Source organism: Dendrobates tinctorius, unplaced genomic scaffold (assembly GCF_039654945.1).
Source record: "Dendrobates tinctorius isolate UK_male_01 unplaced genomic scaffold, ASM3965494v1 ptg000016l, whole genome shotgun sequence".
Classification (NCBI taxonomy): Eukaryota; Metazoa; Chordata; class Amphibia; order Anura; family Dendrobatidae; genus Dendrobates; species Dendrobates tinctorius.
The window spans coordinates 42059776-42082101 of record NW_027361684.1 but is presented as its reverse complement, the minus strand read 5'-3'; the positions used below and the strand labels follow the sequence as shown (position 1 = coordinate 42082101).

The 22326-nt window shown below is 45.5% G+C and overlaps 1 protein-coding gene across 1 annotated transcript in view; it reads right to left on the bottom strand.

Annotated features, from left to right (window-relative positions):
* Positions 1-20243, bottom strand: part of FKBP6 (FKBP prolyl isomerase family member 6 (inactive)) — a 45985-nt gene extending 25742 nt beyond the window's left edge. Inside the window, exons 1-3 of the mRNA XM_073565746.1 lie at positions 19988-20243; positions 19482-19599; positions 2753-2842 (exon numbers count right to left, since the gene is read on the bottom strand). Coding sequence (XP_073421847.1) covers positions 2753-2842; positions 19482-19599; positions 19988-20065 — 286 coding nt within the window. The 5' untranslated portion in view covers positions 20066-20243. The remainder of the gene's footprint in view (positions 1-2752; positions 2843-19481; positions 19600-19987) is intronic.
* Positions 20244-22326: the final 2083 nt, after the last annotated feature.

Below are 22326 nucleotides of genomic sequence, written 5' to 3'. Positions count from 1 at the left end.
AATTCTGTTAGCACGCAGCAAACAACAAAATGTTCTTACATGACTGCAGAATCCGGCTGCGCAGTGTCGCTCGCAGCCTGTTACTATGGAGATGCATGGGTCTGCAGAGGACCTGTATTCACAAAAAGAAATCTGACGGTTTGTAATAGATGCATTGGGACAATTAAACAAAAATATTGGTTGCACTGACAGAAATATCCTTTAGTGGGATAAAAAACAAGTACATACTTACATTGGACAGTCTATGTAAGCCTTCATTTCTTACATACTAGCTTCATATAGCCTTTGTGGATATCAGACCAGTCACATCCAGAAGCTGCAGACACAACTGGCTCGGTGTGCATCTCACAGACGGGTTCAGGACCTGCCTGCCATTTCATGCGCTATGTAAAACACACCAGAGAACTGCATGCTGCAATTTTTTCCATGTAAACCTCCAAATACTTTAATGGGAATCTGTCAGCAGGCATTGTAATATAGAGCAGCACAGTGTAATAATAATAATAATAAATTTTATTTTTATAGCGCCGACATATTCCGCAGCACTTTACATTTCAGAGGGGATTTGTACAGACAATAGACATTACAGCATAACAATAATCACATACAGTAGATTATAACAAATACCAAGAGGAAAGAGGGCCCTGCTCGCAAGCTTACAGTCTATGAGGAAAGAGGTAGACACGAAAGGTGGGTGGTAACAGTTGCCCTGATTGTATGGACCAGCCATAATGTTAAGTGTGTGACAGTACAGACACAGAGGGCTAATGGATGCATAAAGCATGTGGGAACATGATGCAGGAAATCTGGTTATGGTAAAACTTTTGGCTGTGCCACAAAGGGATAGATTAGGTTAATGTGTTGAGGCGATAGGCCAGTCTGAATAAATGTGTTTTCAGGGCACGCTTAAAATTGTGGGGATTGGGGACTAATCGTATTGACCTGGGAAGTGCATTCCAAAGAATTGGCGCGGCACGTGTAAAGTCTTGGAGACGGGAGTGGGAGGTTCTGACTATTGAGGATACTAACCTCAGGTCATCAGCAGAACGGAGGGCGCGGGTAGGGTGGTATACTGAAACAAGGGAGGAGATGTAGGGTGGTGCTGAGCCATAGAGGGCTTTGTGGGTGAGGGTAATAAGTTTATACTGAATTCTGGAGTGGATGGGTAGCCAGTGTAATGACTGGCACAAGGTAGAGGCATCGGTGTAACGATTGGTGAGGAATATGATCCTGGCTGCAGCATTCAAGACAGATTGGAGAGGGGAGAGTTTGGTAAGAGGGAGACCGATTAGAAGAGAGATACAATAGTCAAGACGAGAATGAATAAGAGAAACAGTAAGAGTTTTTGCAGAGTCAAAAGTAAGAAAAGGTCGAATTCTAGAAATGTTTTTGAGGTGCAGATGACAAGAGCGAGCCAGTGATCGAATGTGGGGGGCAAAGGAAAGCTCGGAATCAAGTATGACCCCAAGACAGCGGGCCTGTTGCTGGGGAGTAATAGTGGAGCCACCCACAGAAATAGCAATGTCGGGTATAGGTACATTAGTAGAGGGAGGAAACACCAGGAGTTCAGTTTTTGACAGGTTCAGTTTCAGATATAGTGAGGACATGATATTAGACACAGCGTTTAGACAATCGCCGGTGTTTTCTAGAAAGGCTGGCGTGATGTCAGGAGAAGAAGCGTATAATTGGGTGTCATCAGCATAGAGATGGTACTGGAAACCAAATCTACTGATTGTTTGACCAATAGGGGCAGTGTACAAGGAGAAGAGGAGGGGGCCTAGAACCGATCCTTGGGGGACCCCAACAGTAAGGGGAAGGTGAGAGGAGGAGGAACCGGCAAAAGATACAGTAAAGGAGCGGTCAGAGAGATAGGAGGAGAACCAGGAGAGAACGGTGTCCTTGAGGCCAATGGAACGGAGCATAGTGAGGAGGAGCTGATGATCCACAGTGTCGAATGCTACAGAGAGATCCAAGAGAATTAGCATGGAGTAATGACCATTTGATTTAGCTGTTAGCAGATCATTAGAGACTTTAGTGAGGGCAGTCTCAGTGGAGTGTAAAGAGCGGAAACCGGATTGGAGAGGGTCGAGAACAGAGTTTTCTGAGAGATAGCGGATAAGACGGGAGTGGACCAGGCGTTCCAGGAGTTTAGAGATGAAGGGAAGATTAGAGACAGGTCTATAGTTAGCGGCACAGTTTTGGTCGAGGGATGGTTTTTTAAGTAGTGGATGTATGATGTAGGGACAGAGAGCCTGATTTCAGTGATGTGTCACTTACTGGGCAGCTTGGTGCAGTTTTGATAGAATCCCTGTTCCTTTTGCTGTAGATGAAGCAGTGCTCAGAATGCTGAGCTGTATATAGCCCCACCCAAACCCCGATTGGTAGATTCTGTGCACACAGTGCATTGTCAGTAAGCAGCCAATCAGTAGCGCGGGCGGGGCAACACAGATTAGCCCGACTTGCCTGCACATGACACCTAGTCAGGGACAGATTCTCTCCTGTATTAAATCCACAGCAAACTGCTGAGCATGTGACACATGCCTGGAATTAGAACCTCTGTTCTTACCTCAGGCTGCTGCCAGATTAAACGGCAAAAACCTGCTGACAGCCATTGTGCACACGGAAAGCACACTGACCCGAAAATTCAGCTGAATGACAGAGGCCCAAGTCCCCTAATACAGGAGACATCAGGTGTCGCTACACAGCACAATGTTCTACAGATACTCGTGACTACATTACATTCTGGTCTCACCTTCACCAAGCTTCATCAGCCGAGGGTTACGTAGAAAACAATTGGTTTCAAAGGGTCTGTCCAAATGTTCCAAATATCCAGAAAATTTCACTGCAGAGATAAAAAGGCCAAATCGTGACTATGGCTCCGCTTTAGAACATGTTACATAACACAGAAACAGCACCAACAACAAGTGCATTTGGTTATTGGAGAACACTGTACTAAGAGGGGAGGCTCGGCAGAAATGAGTACACCGCCTTTCAACAGTAAGATTTTAATCAATGTTACTGAGAACAGCTTCCGAATTTTAAGACGACTAAATTTCACAGAACTTTTTTTTTTTTTTTTTTTTTAACCCATTTGCGACCGCTAACGTGTCCCCGACTTTGATGCAGGCTCATACATCGAGCCTGTATCTTTCCCAGTAAATGATGGCTTTAACCCGTTAGTAACAAAGCCAAATTTAACCTTACTGACCAGGTCAGTTTTTTTTTTGTTTTGTTTTTTTAATTCTGACCAGCGTCACTTTAGGAAGTAATAACTCTTGAATGCTTCAACGTATTCCCGGTGATTATGATATTGTTTATTTATGACACATTGCACTTTACATTAGTGGTAAATTTAGGGCAATAAGTCTTGTGATTGTGAAAATATCAGAATTTTAATGAAAAATGTTTAAAAATTCGCAATTTTCAAACTCTCTATTCGTAAACCAGTTAGTCAAGCTGTACAAGATAGTTAATAAATAACATTTCCCATATGTCTGCTTCATATTTGAATCATTTTTCAAACATTATTTTATTTTGTTAAAAGGGTTAAAAGTTGAACAGATGTCTTTTTTTCAAGAAATTTTTAAAAACGGTTTCTTTAGGGACATATTCAGATTTAAATGGACTTTGAGAGGCCTATATATTGAAAACTCTCAAAAAGTGATAACATTTTAACCCCTTCACCCCCAAGGGTGGTTTGCACGTTCATGACCGGGCCAATTTTTACAATTCTGACCACTGTACCTTTATGAGGTCATAACTCTGGAACGCTTCCATGGATCCCGGTGATTCTGACATTGTTTTCTCGTGACATATTGTACTTCATGTTAGTGGTAAAATTTCATTCAAATAACTTGTGTTTATTTGTGAGAAAAACGGAAATTTGGCGAAAATTTTGAAAATTTCGCAATTTTCCAACTTTGAATTTTTATGCTCTTAAATCACAGAGATACGGCACACAAAAAACTTGATAACTTACATTTCCCACATGTTTACTTTACATCAGCACAAAATTTTTTTTTTGTTAGGAAGTTATAAGGGTTAAAAGTTGACCAGCGATTTCTCATTTTTACAACACCATTTTATTTTTAGGACCACATCACATTTGAAGCCACTTTGAGGGGTCTATATGATAGAAAATACCCAAAAGTGACACCATTCTAAAAACTGCACCCCTTAAGGTGCTCAAAACCACATTTAAGAAGTTTATTAACCCTTTAGGTGCGTCACAGGAATTTTTTTGAATATTTAAAAAAAAAAATGAACATCTAACTTTTTTTCATAAAAAAAATACTTCAGGTTCAATTTTTTTTATTTTACCAAGGGTAACAGGAGAAATTGGACAGAAAAAGTTATTGTGCAATTTGTCCTGAGTACGCTGATACCTGATATGTGGGGGGGAACGACTGTTTCGGCGCATGGCAGAGCTCAGAATGGAAGGAGCGCCGTTTGACTTTTTCAATGCAAAATTGGCTGGAATTCAGATTGGACGCCATGTCACGTTTGGAGAGTCCCTGATGTACCCTAATCAGTGGAAACCCCCTACAAGTGACCCCATTTTGGAAACTAGACCCCCCAAGGAACTTATCTAGATATGTGGTGAGAACTTTGAACCCACAAGGGCTTTACAGAAGTTTATAACGTACAGCGGTACAATTAAAAAATCATATTTTTTCCACAAAAATGATCTTTTCACCCTCAATTCTTATTTTTCCAAGGGTAACAGGACCCTAAAAGTTATTGTGCAATTTGTCCTGAGTACGCTGATACCCCACATGTGGGGGTAAACCACTATTTGGGCGCATGGCAGAGCTCGGAAGGGAAGCAGCGCCATTTGACGTTTTTGGCTGGAATTGAGATCGGACACCATGTCGCGATTGGAAAACCCCTGATGTACCTAAACAGTGGAACCCCCCCACAAATGACACCATTTTGTAAACTAGACCCCCCAAGGAACTTATCTAGATGTGTGGTGAGCACTTTGAACCCCCCAGTTCTTCACAGAAGTTTATAACGCCCGGGCGTGAAAATAAAAAATTCGTATTTTTTCCACAAACATGATCAATTAGTCCCCAATTTTTTTTATTTTCCCAAGGGTAACAGGAGAAATTGAACCCCAAAAGTTGTTGTCCAATTTGTCCTGAGTACGCTGACACCCCATATGTGGGAGAAAACTACTGTATGGACACACGTCAGGGCTCGGAAGGGAAGTAGTGACGTTTTGGAATGCAGACTTTGATGGAATGGTCTGCGGGTGTCATGTTGCCTTTGGAGAGCCCCTAATGTACCTAAACAGTGGAAACCCCCACAAATGACCCCATTTTGGAAACGAGACCCCCCACGGAACTTATCTAGATGTGTGGTGAGCACTTTGAACCCCCAAGTGCTTCACAGAAGTTTATAATACTCGGACGTGAAAATAAAAAAATCATTTTTTTCCACAAAAATGATATTTTTGCCCCCAATTTTTATTTTCCTAAGGGTAACAGGAGAAATTGGACCCCAAAAATTGTTTTGCAATTTGTCCTGAGTAGGCTGATACCCTACATGTGGGGGTAAAACACTGTTTGGGTGCATGGCAGAGCTTGGAAGGGAAGGAACACCATTTGACTTTTTCAACTCAGAATTGGCTGGAATTGAGATCAGACGCCATGTTGCATTTGGAGAGCCCCTGATGTGCCCAAACAGTGGAAACCCCCAATTCTAACTCCAACCCGAACCCCAACACACCCCTAACCCTAGCCCTAACCCTAATGGAAAAATGGAAATAAATACATTTTTTTTATTTTATTATTTTTCCCTAGCTAAGGGGGTGATAACGGGGGTTTGATTTACAATTTATGGCGTTTTTTATGTTTGGCAGCTGTCGCACGCTGGGGGGGTGCGTTTACACCGTTCCACGTGCGGTAAAATTGATAAAGCGGTTTTATTATTCGGGTCAGTACGGTTACAGCGATACCTCATTTAGGTCGTTTTTTTATGTTTTGTCGGTTTTATGCAATGAAAACTATTTTATATAAAAAATAATTATTTTTGCATCGCTTTATTCTGCGAGCTATAACTTTTTTATTTTTTCGCTGATGATGCTGTATGGCGGCTCGTTTTTTGCGGGCCAAATGACGTTTTCAGCGGTACCATGGATATTTAGATGTGTCTTTTTGATCGCACGTTATTACACTTTTTGTTTGGCGGTATGATAAAAAACAAAGCAAAAAATGATTTATTATTTTTATTTTTTAAGGGGTTCGCTAAAGGGGTTAACTAATGGGTCAGTTTTATAGGGCGGGTCGATACGGACGCGGCGATACCTAATATGTGTACTTTTATTGTTTTGGTTTTTTTTTTATTTCCAAAAAATGGATTTATTGGGGGAATATTTTTTTTTTTTCTAATTTATTTGGCGTTTTTTAATTATTTTAACACTTTTTTTAATTTTTTTTAACTTTATTAAATAGTCCCAGGTGGGACATCACTGTCCTGTGACAGATCGCTAATCTGTCACATCACAGATCACTGCGATCTGTCACAGGCAGTGCAGAAGGCTTCCTCATGCCTGCGCTTTGCAGGCACTGAGGAAGCCAGCTTCCTGCAGGCCCCCGAAGGCCCCCGTCGCCATCTTGGATTCGGGGGCCTGCAGGAAAGGAGCCCCCCGCAGCAGCGCTGCACATTGCGCTGCCGTGGGGGGCTCAGGGAAGCACGGAGGGAGCCCCCTCCCTGCCGATGCTTCCCTTTAAACCCCGGTACACTGCGATCATGTTTGATCGCGGTGTGCAAGGGGTTAACGTGTCGGGGGCGGTCCGTGACCACCCCTGACATATTGTGCCGGGTGTCAGCTGTGATAATCAGCTGACACCTGGCCGCGATCAGCGGCGCTCACCACGTGGGCGCCGCTGATCGCAGTAGACGTACTATCCCGTCCATGGGCATAGGGGCCCAGGTCCCATGGACGGGATAGTACGTCGGATGGCAGGAAGGGGTTAAAAACCGCACCCCTCAAATACCTCTAACCTTTCAGGTGCTACTCAGGAATTAATGCTAAGTGGAGAGAAAAAAAATTGAATTTGTCCACTAAAATGTTGCTTAAGGCTGGTTTCAGACTAGCGCATCTTACATGCAGCGCACGGCGCCGCTAAGCCCCGCCCCGTCATTTCCTCCTACTATCGCACACGGCTGCATGCGATCTGCGCACCCTATCTTTAGCACTTTTGAAGGTGCGCCGAACACACCATGTTGCATTTTGGTGCGCTCGGCGCACCTTCAAAAGTGGGCAGCGTACACAAAAATCCTACTAGCGCACGGTATGCGCACCCTATGCAAAAGATAGGGTGTGCAGATCGCATGCAGCCGTGTGCGATAGTAGGAGGAAATGACCGGATGGGGCTGGCGGGGGGGCGGGGCTTAGCGGTGCCATGCGCTGCATGTAAAATGCACTAGTCTGAAACCAGCCTTAGCCCCAATTTTTACAAGGAATAGCAGGAGCTAATGGACCTCACAATTTGTTATCCAGTATCTACAGATCAAACCGGTACCCCATGTGTGGTCAGAAACCTCAATTTGGACAAATGGCACAGCAGTCAAGTAGACTGTAGGCGCCATGTTGCATTTGTAGGACTCCTCAGGTGCCTAAACAGAAGAAACCCCCCACACGTGACCCCATTTTAGCAACTACACCCCTGAAGGGTGTACACAGAAGTGCTACACAGAATTTGATAACATTAGGTTGTCATATTGAAAATTTTCATGAAAAATGCTGCTTTAGCCCCAAAGTTTTCACTTTTGAAAAAGGTGACATGAAAAACTGAACCCTACAATTTGTTACCCACTTTCTTATGAGCGTGGTGATATCTGACATGTAGTCAAAAATTACTGTTGGACATAAGGCAGGGCTCAGAAGGGAAGAAGTAATATTTGGAATTTGAAATGTTAATTTGGCTGGAATAGACTACAGACACCATGTCTCATTTACAGAGCCCCCTGAGGCACCAAAACAGCAGAAACCCCCACAACTGCCAACATCTTGGAAACTAGACCTCTCAAGGAATTCATCTAGTGGTGTACTGAACATTTTTAATTTACAGGTGATTTGTAACAACTTTATAAAATTTAGATGTGAAAACAAAAAAACAGGATTTTTAGTAGCTTACCGTAAAATCTGTTTCCCTGAGCCTTCATTGGGGGACACAGGAACCAAGGGGTGTATGCTGCTGCCACTAGGAGGCTGACACTATGCAGAAAAAAAAAAAATGTTAGCTCCTCCTCCGCAGTGTACACCCCACCGACAGGAAGTAGGATGTTCAGTTAGTGAGAAAGCAGTAGGGGAAGCAATCTGTAACAATATAAAAACTACAGATACACAAATCCACACTGTAACAATATTATACAGTAAACCGAGCTGTTCAACTTGGGAGGGTGCTGTGTCCCCCAATGAAGGTTCAGAGAAACAGATTTTACGGTAAGCAACTAAAAATCCTGTTTTCTCTATCGCTTCATTGGGGGACACAGGAACCATGGGACGTCCCAAAGCAGTCCCCAAGGGGAGGGAACAGCAAATAACTCCATCCGGACGAGGAAGTCACCCTCGTCACCTGCAAGGTCTTTTTTACCCCGATCAGCACTTGCCGAAGCTAGGCATGGGCTTTGAAAATCTTATGGACCTGTGGGGAACATATCATGGCACTGCAAAGGTGCCCGACGAAGACCCTGAGTACCGTCAGGAGGACACACACTGCCCGGGCAGAGTGCGTCGTACTGAAAAGAATGCAGTCCTTCCTGATGCCGACCAGTTTCCTCGAACAGAAGTCTAACCTGAAGGCCCGAGGAACTCTACACTTCAAGCCAGAGAAGTACCGTTGCTGTGGCCAAGTAGCCTGATGAGAGGGCGTCATGAAGGGAAAGTCCGAGGCGGATGAAAGAAAGGGAATTCAGAATGACGGAGAGTGGATCCTTGATCCACGAGAAGTGCACCACAGCTGTTACAGACTCTGTAAGACCCCAGGAGTGGTTGAGAGTCTGAAAGAGAAAGATACCAACTAAAACCGGGTAATGAACCCGTTCGTGCAAAAGCGGACATCGCCAAAGCCTTGAAGAATCAGGAACTGGATAAGAGCTTCATTGAATAAGGAAAAATCCTGCGATTCACAGAAGGTAAATGTTGAACGAAGAAATTTCCTTCCTGAAAAACAAGGATGGGCTCAATCCTAGATCTCTAAACGTCATGCAGAGGAAGAGGCACCGAAGAAACGACGAGGTTGAGATTGAGGAAGGGGAGCGCTTGTCCTTCCGGTGATCTCTTTAATAATTTGGTCTATTGGAGCTACACGGAAGGAACGGAAAATTGGTGAGGGACCTAGATGGGCATAATTTCGCTCATGAACAGAAAGCCAACTGGACCCTTAGATGGGAACGATTAGGCGAAAAACTGTCTCCCTGCAAGGAAAAATTTTTTGGACAGTAGGAACGGTCAAATCTACCGACCGGTCTCCAGAAAGAATTCTCTGAGCAAACTAGGCCGCGCGTCCATAGAACTTCGCCACACTAGAGGAAGCTAAGGCAGGACACGCTATAGCGGCGGGTGCTTTGAAGGTTGATCCTGCTAACTACTGTGTGAATTCGACGTTGGTATCCCTGAGAGCAGAACGTCTGGGCGAGGAAAGGCCGTAGCGGAGAACTTGGAACCGGAGGGTTCGTAGTCGCAGAAGTAGTCTAATTTGTGAAGCGCTCAGGAGAAAAAGATATACCGAGGCGCCTCCTTATTTGGAAACGGCTGAAGTCCGTTCCATGAGAATATGACAAGACCTGAGAGCAGGCCCTGAGAACCTGTTAAGAACCGAACACTGAAAACATACTGAATGGAACCAGGGGATAACCTGGATCTCATCGCTGCAATGTAGGCACCGGTTGGCTATGTAGAGACAACTGATCGCTCAATTAAGCAGGTAGACTGAAAACTACTGAATGCCCCTTCAGACTGAGATCAAGGGGAAGATAAACCCCACATACAGGGATGAGGGCGAATATAGAAAAAATTAGCCTAGCAAGACTAATAACGAACAGTCGAGCCAGGAAAGTCCACGGCAAAACATGAAGTATGGCAAATGCAAAGAAATTTGGCTCTAGGTAGCCAAAGTAGACCCCAGAAAGACAACTAGGCTGATGAAAGGAAGGTCAAATTCTTATGACGATGTAAACGGCCGAATCCATCCTGGACCCTCCGGAGAGGATTGCAGAGTGTAGAACCACGTGCCTAAGTCTAAGACAACACGCGCCCGAAGAACACAGAGAAAAAAAATACAATTCCGGCTGAAATAAGAAACATGTTATCACCATACTGAGCCTTAGATCAAAGACCAGAGCAGCTTTCTACCCTGGTCGATACTTGCGCAGAGTGAGATCCCACTCCTGTCTGAGGTGAGATACTTGCCCCAGTCACGGCCAAAAGTCACATCTGTGATCCGCTGGGGGGCTTTATCCGGTGTCTGTAAGAAAGCAGGTAAGTTCCGACAAATAAGGAGCTTAGGTAATGTGGTAGCTCGAAGGCCCTTGGGACATACTAGAACCTATAAACTACTATTAGCCAAACCTTAATGATAGGCGTAACACACCGGGCAGTAAAGCTAGACTGCAGACTGTACTGTAACTGGACAGAAGGTGGGACAAAACTCTTGTGGAGTAACTCACCCCTAGGGTCCAGATCATGCTACAGTAAACCTCGACCATCCGTACCCGACACGAGAGTGTCTGACCTACCTGAAGGTGGAGTCTACAGATAAGTTGCTACTGAGATCCGCCCTGTGGTACAGAGATCCCCTCCGTTTGGACCTGGTAGCCTTTGACGTTTAACTGCTAATAGACCACAGATGTTATTGACTATGAAATAAGCAGCTGAAACATGTCTTAGACTCACATGAAAGAGACTTGAAAGCACAGCTGCAGCCCGCTGGAGGTAATAAATGCCGTCACCTCATCTAGAGTGGTGATTATATGGGAGCTAGACAGACGCTGCAAAGGACCCTGAGGAACGTGAGAGAGGACGCTCCTGACTCATCTGCCAATGGGACAGTAGAGCCGGGCCAGTATAGTCGCTCGACCTCGGGTACGGTTGAATTACCGAAAAGATGGAGTGCATTGACAAAGCATGTCTGGTAGAGCAGGGTTCCCCAACTCCAGTCCTCAAGGCCCACCAACAGATCACGTTTTCAGGATTTCCTTAGTATTGCTCAGGTGATGCAATTATCACCTTACTAATACTAAGGAAATCCTGAAAACATGATCTGTTGGTGGGCCTTGAGGACTGGAGTTGGGGAACCCTGCGGTAGAGGACTATCCAATTGCTCGATAAGGATAGAATACTGCTGCAATAGGACGCGAGGAACTTGAATACGAGAGCGTGTGACTCACCTGAATACGGTACTGAACACCAGTACCACTGGAGCAGTCAACCTCGGACACGTCTCCACAGTAATACGGCCATTTCAACCACTATACCTGGTAGGTGTTGTGTCTCAAGCCTGGATAGCGGATAGAGCATAGCTGCCAACGGCTCTAAGTAACCTGTGAACAAATCAGCGTGGAGAGAACCCGGAGAAGGATATAGGAGACAGCCGCTCTGTGTTGCGGTGTGGTCTAGGCACCTGACGACATTAGGCAGAATAACGGCTTCTGTGTTGTGGTCTGGGCCTGGGATAGAATAATGGCTTCACGTGTGGTTAGCCGTACCACGCAGTCTGTATTAAAGATCATTCTGACCAGTCAATTCTTTTGACAGTAGAACAGTAGGCATGGAATCAGAGTGAGACTAAACTCTACTCTCTGTTGTGCGACAGGGTTCCAACTACTGGATCTGCGAGTTGTGGTCAGCTTCTTTATCCACTGAGCCACCGCAGAAAATTGCCGGGTCACACAGCTTTGACTTCTTATCCAGCTGGAAATCCGTCCCAAACACTGCAGAAGTGAAGGGACGGCAACAGCTCATCATTCTGCTTAGAGCAGTGTGATGCCAGCGTCCAGATTGCTTGCGAGCAGGAGATATGGAAGCATTTGCTATGCCGAGGCTCCCGAATCATTATGTGTGAAGCAATGGTCGAGTCCTGCTCTGCCGAGAATCAATGTACGGATCTGCGATCGCAGAAACCACAACAGCTGTGAGACAAAGTCAGATCTCCGAGGCAAGACGTGCGAGAGAAAACTTCTACCAGGCAGACGCCATATGACAAGTTTGAACATGTCCAATGTACGTGGGCTGACGTAGAGTGGATCGTGACACAGAAGACAGTCGCAAGGGGTAACTAATACACCATCGACTGCATGGCTCGTGTGCTATGATACTGGACGTACTATTCCATTAGAGACTGAGCGGCAGAAGATTACCATTACGCCAGTGAATTTTGTGCATGACCCCGGACCTGCGAGTGCAGCCTAGTTTCCCATTCGGGTCTCAGCCCAGGCTCATGCTGCTTATCGGTCACATCTGACGAATGCGGTCACGCTCAGCCTAGAATGGCCGGTGGCACTGGGTTACGATTGCCTAGGGCTGCACGGCTCTAGAGAACTACCGGCTGTAGATCACCATTACCCCAGTGACTACACGACACCCAGGCACAATTACGTTAGCGACTGTACGGCTCTGGAGCACTGTTACGTCGGTGAACGCACGTTTCCAGAGCACTATTACGCTAGTGACTGCCCGGTTATATTACTATTATAGTACGGCTAGAGGTACTTATTACACTAATGGCTGCACTGTTTACATGAGAGACTGCATCACTATAGCACAATTCCCATCAGTTTCCACAGGAAAGATGGATTCAATGCGCCATCACTAGCCTGCGGATAGCGAGGCCCAGCTTAATTTTTCTATAAGTGGAATATGCTCCGCACTGTACCTGTTTAGGCCGAGCGGAGATGGGCAGGAAAGGCTGTACCTGCCCGGAGAAGGAACTAACCGGGTCCCACGCTGGAAGACGACGATCGCCTCTGTTGCCGGAAGGTTGGGGGACTGAGAAGATGGAGGCAGCCTGAGAGGAGCAGTGCAGAAAAGCGCGAGCTTTCACTGAGGGGCCGAGGAAGGGAGAATAGGCGTAATTAACCACACTGTTAGCAGGCCAAAGATGGCGCAGTCTAAAGACATTAGGCAGGCTAGGGGGAGTGGGCGGGGCCGTGTGCAACCTCAGGGACGCAGGACAGAGGGAGAGAGTGGTGGGCGAACCCGAAATGGGCGGGAAAAAAAGCCCGACCGAGGATGAAGGCGGGGGCGAGGCCGCGACGCCGAACAAGGCCCAAATTGAAGCCGGGGCCTGGAGTAACTGCGGCGGCTGCCGGGGAACGCGGGGCAGCGCGGAGCTGCCGCGGCGACCGCTCCCGACATGGATCCCTGCATGAAGCCTGGCTGCAGAGATGAATTAGTTAAGTGCAGCCGGGAGGGCAGAAGCCCTTAGTAAAGAAAGGCGCAGAGAGAGGAGGGGGAAAGCCAGCATGGAGGCCTTGTACCTAACTGCCACAGGGAGTGAAGGAGCCGTGATTCCTCGCTCTTTTTGTGTGAGGAAACCTGAGGAAAGAGAGGTACCTCATTGTTCAGTGAAGTAAAGACGTCCGTGAATTTTCTTAGGACGTCCGCGTCTCCTCCAAACCGACAGGCTCTGGTGGGCGAGTGGGTGGGGGACGGGGGACCAGGACCATTCTGGATCGCCTGACACATCCGTGTTAGGGGGCTCTTGGTCCTGTGTGGAGAGCCATGAGGATATGAGATGTGTCTATTCACTCTGTATCTCTCCCTGTAAAACCTTAAAAAGAAACGACGCACACTGAGGTAGATATGGGTCTAATGAAAGACCCGTGTCCACCTCCTACTGACACTAAGCTAAACTGAACATCCTACTTCCTGTCGGTGGGGTGTACACTGCAGAGGAGGAGCTAACTTTTTTTCTGCATAGTGTCAGCCTCCTAGTGGCAGCAGCATACACCCCATGGTTCCTGTGTCCTCCAATGAAGCGATAGAAAAATTACATTTTTTTCCACTAAAATACTGTTTTAGCGCCAAATTTATAATTTACATGAGGGTAATAGGAGAAAATGGACCCCATAGTTTGTTATGCAATTTTTACCGAACATGACAGTACTACATATGTGGTTGCACACTACTGATTGAGCACACGGCAGAGATCGGATGGGAAGGAGTGTTACTTGGCTTTTAGAACTCAGATACAGTGGGGAAAAAAACATTTAGTCAGCCACCAATTGTGCAAGTTCTCCCACTTAAAAAGATGAGAGAGGCCTGTAATTGACATCATAGGTAGACCACAACTATGAGAGACAAAATGAGAAAACAAAATCCAGAAAATCACCTTGTCTGATTTGGCAAGATTTATTTTACAAATTATGGTGGAAAATAAGTATTTGGTCACCTAAAAACATGCAAGATATCTGGCTCTCACAGATCTGTAACTTCTTCTTTAAGAGGCTCCTCTGTCCTCCATTCATTACCTGCAGTAATGGCACCTGTTTGAATTTGTTATCAGTATAAAAGACTCCTGTCCACAACCTCAAAACAGTCACACTCCAAACGCCACTATGGTGAAGACCAAAGAGCTGTCGAAGGACACCAGAAACAAAATTGTAACCCTGCACCAGGCTGGGAAGACTGAATCTGCAATAAGCAAGCAGCTTGGTGTGATGAAATCAACTGTGGGAGCAATAATAAGAAGACATACAAGACCACTGATAATCTCCCTCGATCTGGGGCTCTACGCAAGATCTCACCCCATGAAGTCAAAATGATCACAAGAACGGTGAGCAAAAATCCCAAAACAACACGGGGGGACCTAGTCAATGACCTGCATAGAGCTGAGACCACCATAACAAAAGCTACCATCAGTAACACACTACGCCACCAGGGACTCAGATCCTGCAGTGCCAGACGTGTCCCCCTGCTTAAGCTAGTACACGTCCGGGCCCATCTGAAGTTTGCTACAGAGCATTTGAATTATCCAGAAGAGTATTGGGAGAATGTCATATGGTCTGATGAAACCAAAGTAGAACTGTTTGGTAGAAACAAAACTCATCGTATTTGGAGGAGACAGAATACTGAGTTACATCCAAAGATACACCATACCTACTGTGAAGCATAGGAGTGACAACATCATGCTTTGGGGCTGCTTCTTTGCAAAGGGACCAGGACGACTGATCTGTGTACATGAAAAAATGAATGGGGCCATGTATCGTGAGATTTTGAGCACAAACCTCCTTCCATCAGCAAGGGCATTGAAGATGAAACTTGGATGGGTCTTTCAGCATGATAATGATCCCAAGCACACCACCATGGCAACGAAGGAGTGGCTTCGTGAGAAGCATACGAAGGTCCTGGAGTGGCCTAGCCAGTCTCCAGATCTCAACCAAAACAGAAAAACTTTGGAGGGATTTGAAAGTCTGTGTTGCACAGTGACAGGCCCAAAACATCACTGCTATAGAGATCTGCATGGAGGAATGGGCCAACATACCACCAACAGTGTGTGCCAACCTTGTGAAGACTTACAGAAAATGTTTATCAATGGTAAAGAATGAAACTGCTAGCACAGCCGGTGGGGGAGGTGCCTCAAGTAGGTTCCCAAACCCTTAATCATAGTATAGAAGACTTGGCACATTCTGATGGATGAGGTGACCTGACGGACCAGCGGTGGACACCGCATCCTAGGACACGGCCCCACTCACTCTTTGATACGTCAGTAGCCGAATCCTGGCTACCTACATTACTACCATACCACAAATATTGATCACCACTCTATTGTATGTGTCAAATCACACATCCTACTATTTCATATAGTACACTGATGAAGGTCTTGAAAGACCAAAATGTTTGTTGTGACTACTGTATGTATTTCACATTAAATCCCTTCACCTCATCTATCAGAGTGTGCCAAGTCTTCTATGTTACAGAAAACGTTTGACCTCTGTCATTGCCAAAAAGATATACAACAAAATATTGAGATGAACTTTTGTTAATGACCAAATACTTATTTTCCACGATAATTTGCAAAATAAATCTTGCCAAATCAGACAAGATTTTTTGGGGATTTGTTTTCTCATTTTGTCTCTCATAGTTGTGGTCTACCTATAATGTCAATTACAGGCCTCTCTCATCTTTTTAAGTGGGAGAACTTGCACAATTCATGGCTGACTAAATACTTTTTTCCCCCATTGCACAGTTTGAATAGATTGTAGGCGCCATTAGCCAAGCCCCTGAGGTGCCAGATCACCAAAACCCCCCTCAAGGTGAGTGACCCGATATTGGAGACTTCACAGCTTAAGGAACTTATCTAGTGGTGTAGTGAGTATTTAGAACCCACAGATGCCTCACATAATTTTATATCATTGGAACATGGAAATATGACATTTTAGTGGTAAAAATTAACATTTTTTTTTTTTTTTTTTATTTGCTGCAAATTTGACAGTCACACAAGGTTTAAAGGATACCTGTCAGCAGGATTGTGCACAGAAAGGCCAGAGTCACACACAACGTATAAAAATACGGTCCGTATTTTACAGTCGTAGCACGCAGAAATGTTCCCTGAACAGTGATCCGTATGTCATCCGTTGGCAAGGCATGGCTGCGTTTTTTGCGCGTCCGTATGCTGAGATTTTCTCGCCAGCTTGCAAAATAGACATATAATGGAGCCCAATGACAGGTTAAAACGCAAACAAAAGAAATATAATATATATATATATATATATATATATATATATATATATATATATACACACACACACACATCACTGAGACACACATATCTATATACAGTATATGTCAGAGTTCTACATAGCGTAATAGCCGCTAAATCAATTGCCGGCTTCTGGAAAATCATTACAAAACTTGACATGAAATGACACATGGCTTACATACAGTAAACCATTTCATTTATTTTTTTATATATCTTTGACTAATAATTAGATTACGGTATGTGTGTAGAATTTGGGACATGTAGGTGTTAAATTAACGGGTAAATTCGTTGTAAAAAATTGCGTAGGCTCCTGCCGTAATTTCTCCGCCAGAGAGTGAGGGCAGATATTAATAGCCTAGAGAGGGACCATTGCTTTTGCCCCCCCGGCTAAAGAAAATCTGCCCCCAGCCACCCCAGAAAAGGCGCATCTATAAGATGCGCCTTTTCTGGCACTTAGTCTCTATATTTCCATTGCCTTTAGCGGTTGCTCATGGGTTAATGTCACCTTGCTATTGAAAGGTGACATTAAGCCGGGTTAATAATGGAGAGGTGTCAATAAGACACCTATCCGTTATTAACCCTAGAATAGTAAAGGGTTAAAAAAAGACACGCACATTAAAAATTCTTTTAATGAAATAATCACACAAGTTTTTTGACAACATTTATTAATCTGCTTATCCAAAAAAAGCCCTTGCTCTTTAAAAAAAATAAAAAAGCAACAATATACTGTACATATCTCTCCGCCGTTCAGTCAGGTCCCCCGCTGCAATCCATCACAAGGGGTTAACTAGTTTACAACGGGGACAGGTGCTAATGCGACCGGCCATGCTGAAAACCACTGCCGAATGAATGACTTCATCTCTGTGCAGCCTTCCCAGCTGACCGGAGATGAACTAATAAGCGTTGGAAAGTTTCTGAACTTTATCCCACGCTCATCAGTTCACCTCAGGACAGCCAGGGACTCCGCGCAGCCCTCACTGACTACCGCTGACGTGTTTATATTCCAAAACCAGGAGTGGACCTTACAGAGAAAACTATAATTGAAAGACTGACACCTGTTCTGTGTTTTGGAGACACTCTTGGTTTTGGCATAGAAATACTCATGAAAAACTGATCAAAAATACTGATGTGTGAATGAGGCCTAACCTACAGACAGTGTCAGGTCGGCGCCGTTATACTGATTAACATGATACCTCAATGAAATCCGTCTTGTGATTGTTGTTCCAATCTTTATTTTCAGTTTTGAGTTAATGAGATTCTCGTGCTCCGGGAAAGTCTGTGGGCGGGGGCTTCATGTGGTGCTCTGATTAGGTATTCATCAGTATGCCTTCTGACAGGTCACTGATCCCTCAGTCATCTGCTCCCTCTTTTACATACTGAATATTATATATACAGTATATTGAGAAAAAAAAAAAATCACCTGCAGCAGGCAGGCATCGATGGCGCCACAGTAACCAAATTATTTTCAGGTCAGAAGCCAAAGAGGGCAAGATATTACTACCTTTACTGCTTGCTCACACTGCCGTATAACACGGCCGAGTGCTCTCTAATGTTCTATCGGACAGCACTCGATGCAATGTTATAGTGCAGAGCTGTGATTATTTTCTCATGCCGATTCGGCATAAGAAAATAATCACAGCATGCAAAGTGAATTTGATGATCAGATCGCACGCCCTCACTCTGTTTATGAGTGCGAGTGAAACATTGGACTGCACTTATATGTCATCCAAGTGCAGTCTGATGTAATTGGACAGTCAATGGAGAAATTAAGTTGTACGTCTTCTCCACACCTGTGCTGCGATTCTTGCATGAGAGAATCGACGCCTGTGTGAATGCGCCCTTAGGCTGGCTTCACGTCACATTTTAGCCAGAAGTCAGTAGTACCATCCAGTACCTTCATTTGAAGCCCAGAAAAATTGGTTTCAGGGGTAACTCTTGACTTTAATAAAGGAGACGGAGTCACTTTGTGCTCTGTCTGACCTCACTTTCAGCATTGTCCACCTTTTTGAGGTGGCACAAAACCATTGTTGACTGCATGGAGACACTGCTGAAAATGGGTAAGGAACTGTCTGATTCATTAAAGGGAATCTGTCATCTATTTTTTCGACTATCAGCTGCTGGCACCATTCTATAATGCTGTAGATAAGCCCCCAATGTAACCTGAGAGAGAAGAAAAACAAATTATATTATACTCACCCAGGGGCAGTCTGGGTCCGGTTTTGGTCCGATGGGTGTCGCGGTCCGGTGCCTCCCATCTTCTAGTGGTGACGGCCTCTTCTTTGCTTCCCGTCGCGGCTCCGGCGCACTGCTCTGCCCTGTTGCAGTGCGCAGGCGCCGGGAAACGTCAGAGAGCTCCGGTGGCTGAGCACTGCAGTACTTTACTCTGCCCTCAACAGGGCAGAGCAGTGCGCCTGCGCCGGAGCCATGATGGGAAGCAAAGAAGAGGATGTCATTGTTAGAAGATGGGAGGTGCCGGACTGCGACACCCTCCGGACCCGAACTTCATTCTTCTTCTCTTTCAGGTGATATCGGGGGCTTATCTACAGCGTTACAGAATGCTGTAGATAAGCCCCTGATAGCGGTGCCGGAAGCTGATAGTCGAAAAATGGGGTGAGAGATTCCCTTTAAGGCCAAAGGCCCCAGTGACGCGTCCTCCTGACTCCCACTTTTCAATGCTTCTGACGGAAACCCCAACGGCTCTCCACTGGTGCGGGCTAATCCGTGATGTGAGCCCGGCCCGAGTCTGTCCTCAGTAGATGCGGCCTCACTTACTAATCACTGTAGCATCTGGAGGAACCTTCTCTCCACTTCCGGCTCGGATCAACTCTTTTAAAACTCCTCTGTCTCCCGATATGTCCTCCATGTTCTGTGCCAGCCTCTCAAATACAGACTAGGAGGAAGACATAGGACAGAGTAGGTGAACATAGGGTGGAATTACTTTATAAGGCCACGTTCACACATTCAGTATTTGGTCAGTATTTTACCTCAGTATGGAGCCAAAACCAGGAGAGGAACAATCAGAGGGAAAGTATGATAGAAACCCGTCACCTCTCCTGGTTTTGGCTCCATACTGAGGTAAAATACTGAGCGTGTGAACGTGGCCTAACTCAAAGGAACAGCAGAGGATTCAACATTTTCTTAACTAGACCGCCTCAGCTCCCCCGACATAGCCGCACCTTTCCCATAGCAACCGCATTACAGCAACCAATGGAAACTACATGATACAAGCTCCGCAGCGCCCCAGCAGATGAGCCGCCACCCCTGCGCTCCGCTCTCACCAATCCAGGCCCGGCTCTGCCCCGCGGGCCGCCACTGTTCCTCGGGGTTTCCTCACGATCACTGCCTCTGACCTCCATTACTGCGCTTCCCGCCACCACGTGACCTCGCCGATCCCCGGCCCGGCGTCCACCATTATGCAGACTGCAGGGGGCGCCGTCTCAGCCCCAGAGAGTGGGGGAGGGGCGCACTGCTCCGGCCGGAGAACCTGCGGCCACAGGTCTGCTGCTCTCCGGGAAGGTGAGAGTGGTCTGCTGGGTGCAGTCTAGGTGTGTCATGTATAGGGTGTCAGTAATGCATGGGCTGTCATATACATAATATCACACTGCACATGACATACATATAGAGGTCTATCATATATTACACCCTGTACATAGATATATTACACTTTATACACCGTGTTTCTTTACAGATCACAGTCTCTGGGGCTGATCACATGTCTGATTTTTGTTTTTTTTTCCTTGGACCGAATGATCTATTTAAAAAACAAAACGAAAGCAGAGCCTTGTCTGATTTTGATTTGAGGATCAGCAATGTAAATCTATGGACCAGGAAAAAAGAATCGGACTGTCATCTGAGTGCCGTCTGTTTTTCATGGAGTGTCAGGAAGGGGGAGGTCGAGAAACTTTTTTTTTCCTCCCCATACAAGAAAAACCGATGTCGCTTGGACCAAGCTCAGATCAAAGTTAGCTCAGCGTCTGATCACAATAATCGGTCCGTTATTCTCATGTACGAACCCTAAGGGCTCATGGAGACATCTGTGCAAATCAAGCTGAGTACAGGCCGATGATGCCGGACTGACTACAGTACTGCCGACCCGAGCATGACTTATTCATGTATTACTATGACGTTGTCACGCTCCGGTCGGGAGCGCCGCGTCCAATTTCTGCATTGTGACTGGTTCTCGGACCGATCTGAAGAAACGTCTGAATGAGCGCTAAGGATGGGGAGAGAACCGCCCAGTAGAAGGAAGAGGAACCAGGCACAGGGGAGAGATTGCTTTTACCGTATTTATTTATTTTTTTAATAGTAGTAGAGCACTGTGGAAACACAATCGTAGGTGGGCATTAAACATGGTGGGCATTAGATGGGTTGTCCACTACTAGGACAACCCCTTCTTGATCAAATTGTCTGGCCCCCATAAAATAATAACTTATATTCACCTCCCGTGCAGGCGCAGTTCCCGCGGTGTTAGCTGTCGCTCTCCCCGGGGCTCTCGTGCGGTGTTGTGACTTGTGACGCCGACGTCCAATCAGAGGTGGCATCATTGTCCCTGCCTTCAGACAAATCATACACGAAGAGGAAGTCCGGGCTGCAACTGAAAAATGACGTAGGGTCCCCCTATGATTAATAACCAGCAAGGCTAGGCAGACAGCTGCAGGTTGATATTAATAGCCTAGGAAGGGGTGATGGATATTGGCCCCATCCCAAACTAAAACTACCAGCTCTCACTTGCCCCACAAAATGTGCATCCATAATATACGCCAATTATGGCACTTAGCCTCGCTCTTCCCACTTGCCCTCGTGCGGTCACAAGTGGAGTGATAGTTGGGGGGTTGATGTCACCTTTGTATTGTCAGGGGACATCAAGCTTAGAGGTTAGCAATGCCTATTATTAATCCCATAGTGATTTTGCATAAAAAAAAACTCAGAATAAAGTCCTTTTAATTGAAATAATGACACAGACTCCTTTAATGAAACTCAGTTCAACTCACGGCGAGTGGCGTGAGAAAAGTTCTGACGGTGCTGGCATGAGTGAGTTGAACGTAGTTCATTTGCTGTGAACTCCCACGACCTTTCTGTTGGCACTGCGAGCGTGTGAACTTGCTCACGGTAACGTCAGTGAGGTGAAAGGAGTTCACCACAAGGCGCTGAGCGAGCACGCACAGCGTCCTTTCTGGATGGCAGGCTGTAAAGTCGCATCATGCAACAATGCAGCCTGCCATCTAGATGTAGCAGAGCTAGACGTGTCGCGGGACAACTGTATTATTATTTTCTCTGCGGACAGGTGAGGAATATGGTTGTTTATTTTAATTTTGTTGCATGAGACATTGGCTTTAGAGAACTGGAAGTTGACGTGAGTATATGTGTTTTGGGAAATGTAGATTCATTACAGGAATGTGTCATTATTTCAAAGGACTTTATTCTGGGTGTGAATATTTTTTATAATATCACTATAGGGTTAGTAACAATAATAATAATTTTATTTCTAAAGCGCAAACATCTTCCGCAGCACTTTACATTTTAGAGGGGACGTGTACAAACAATAAAAGACATTACAACCTAAGAATAATCACATAGTTCAACAGATACCAAGAGGAATGAGGACCCTGCTCGCAAG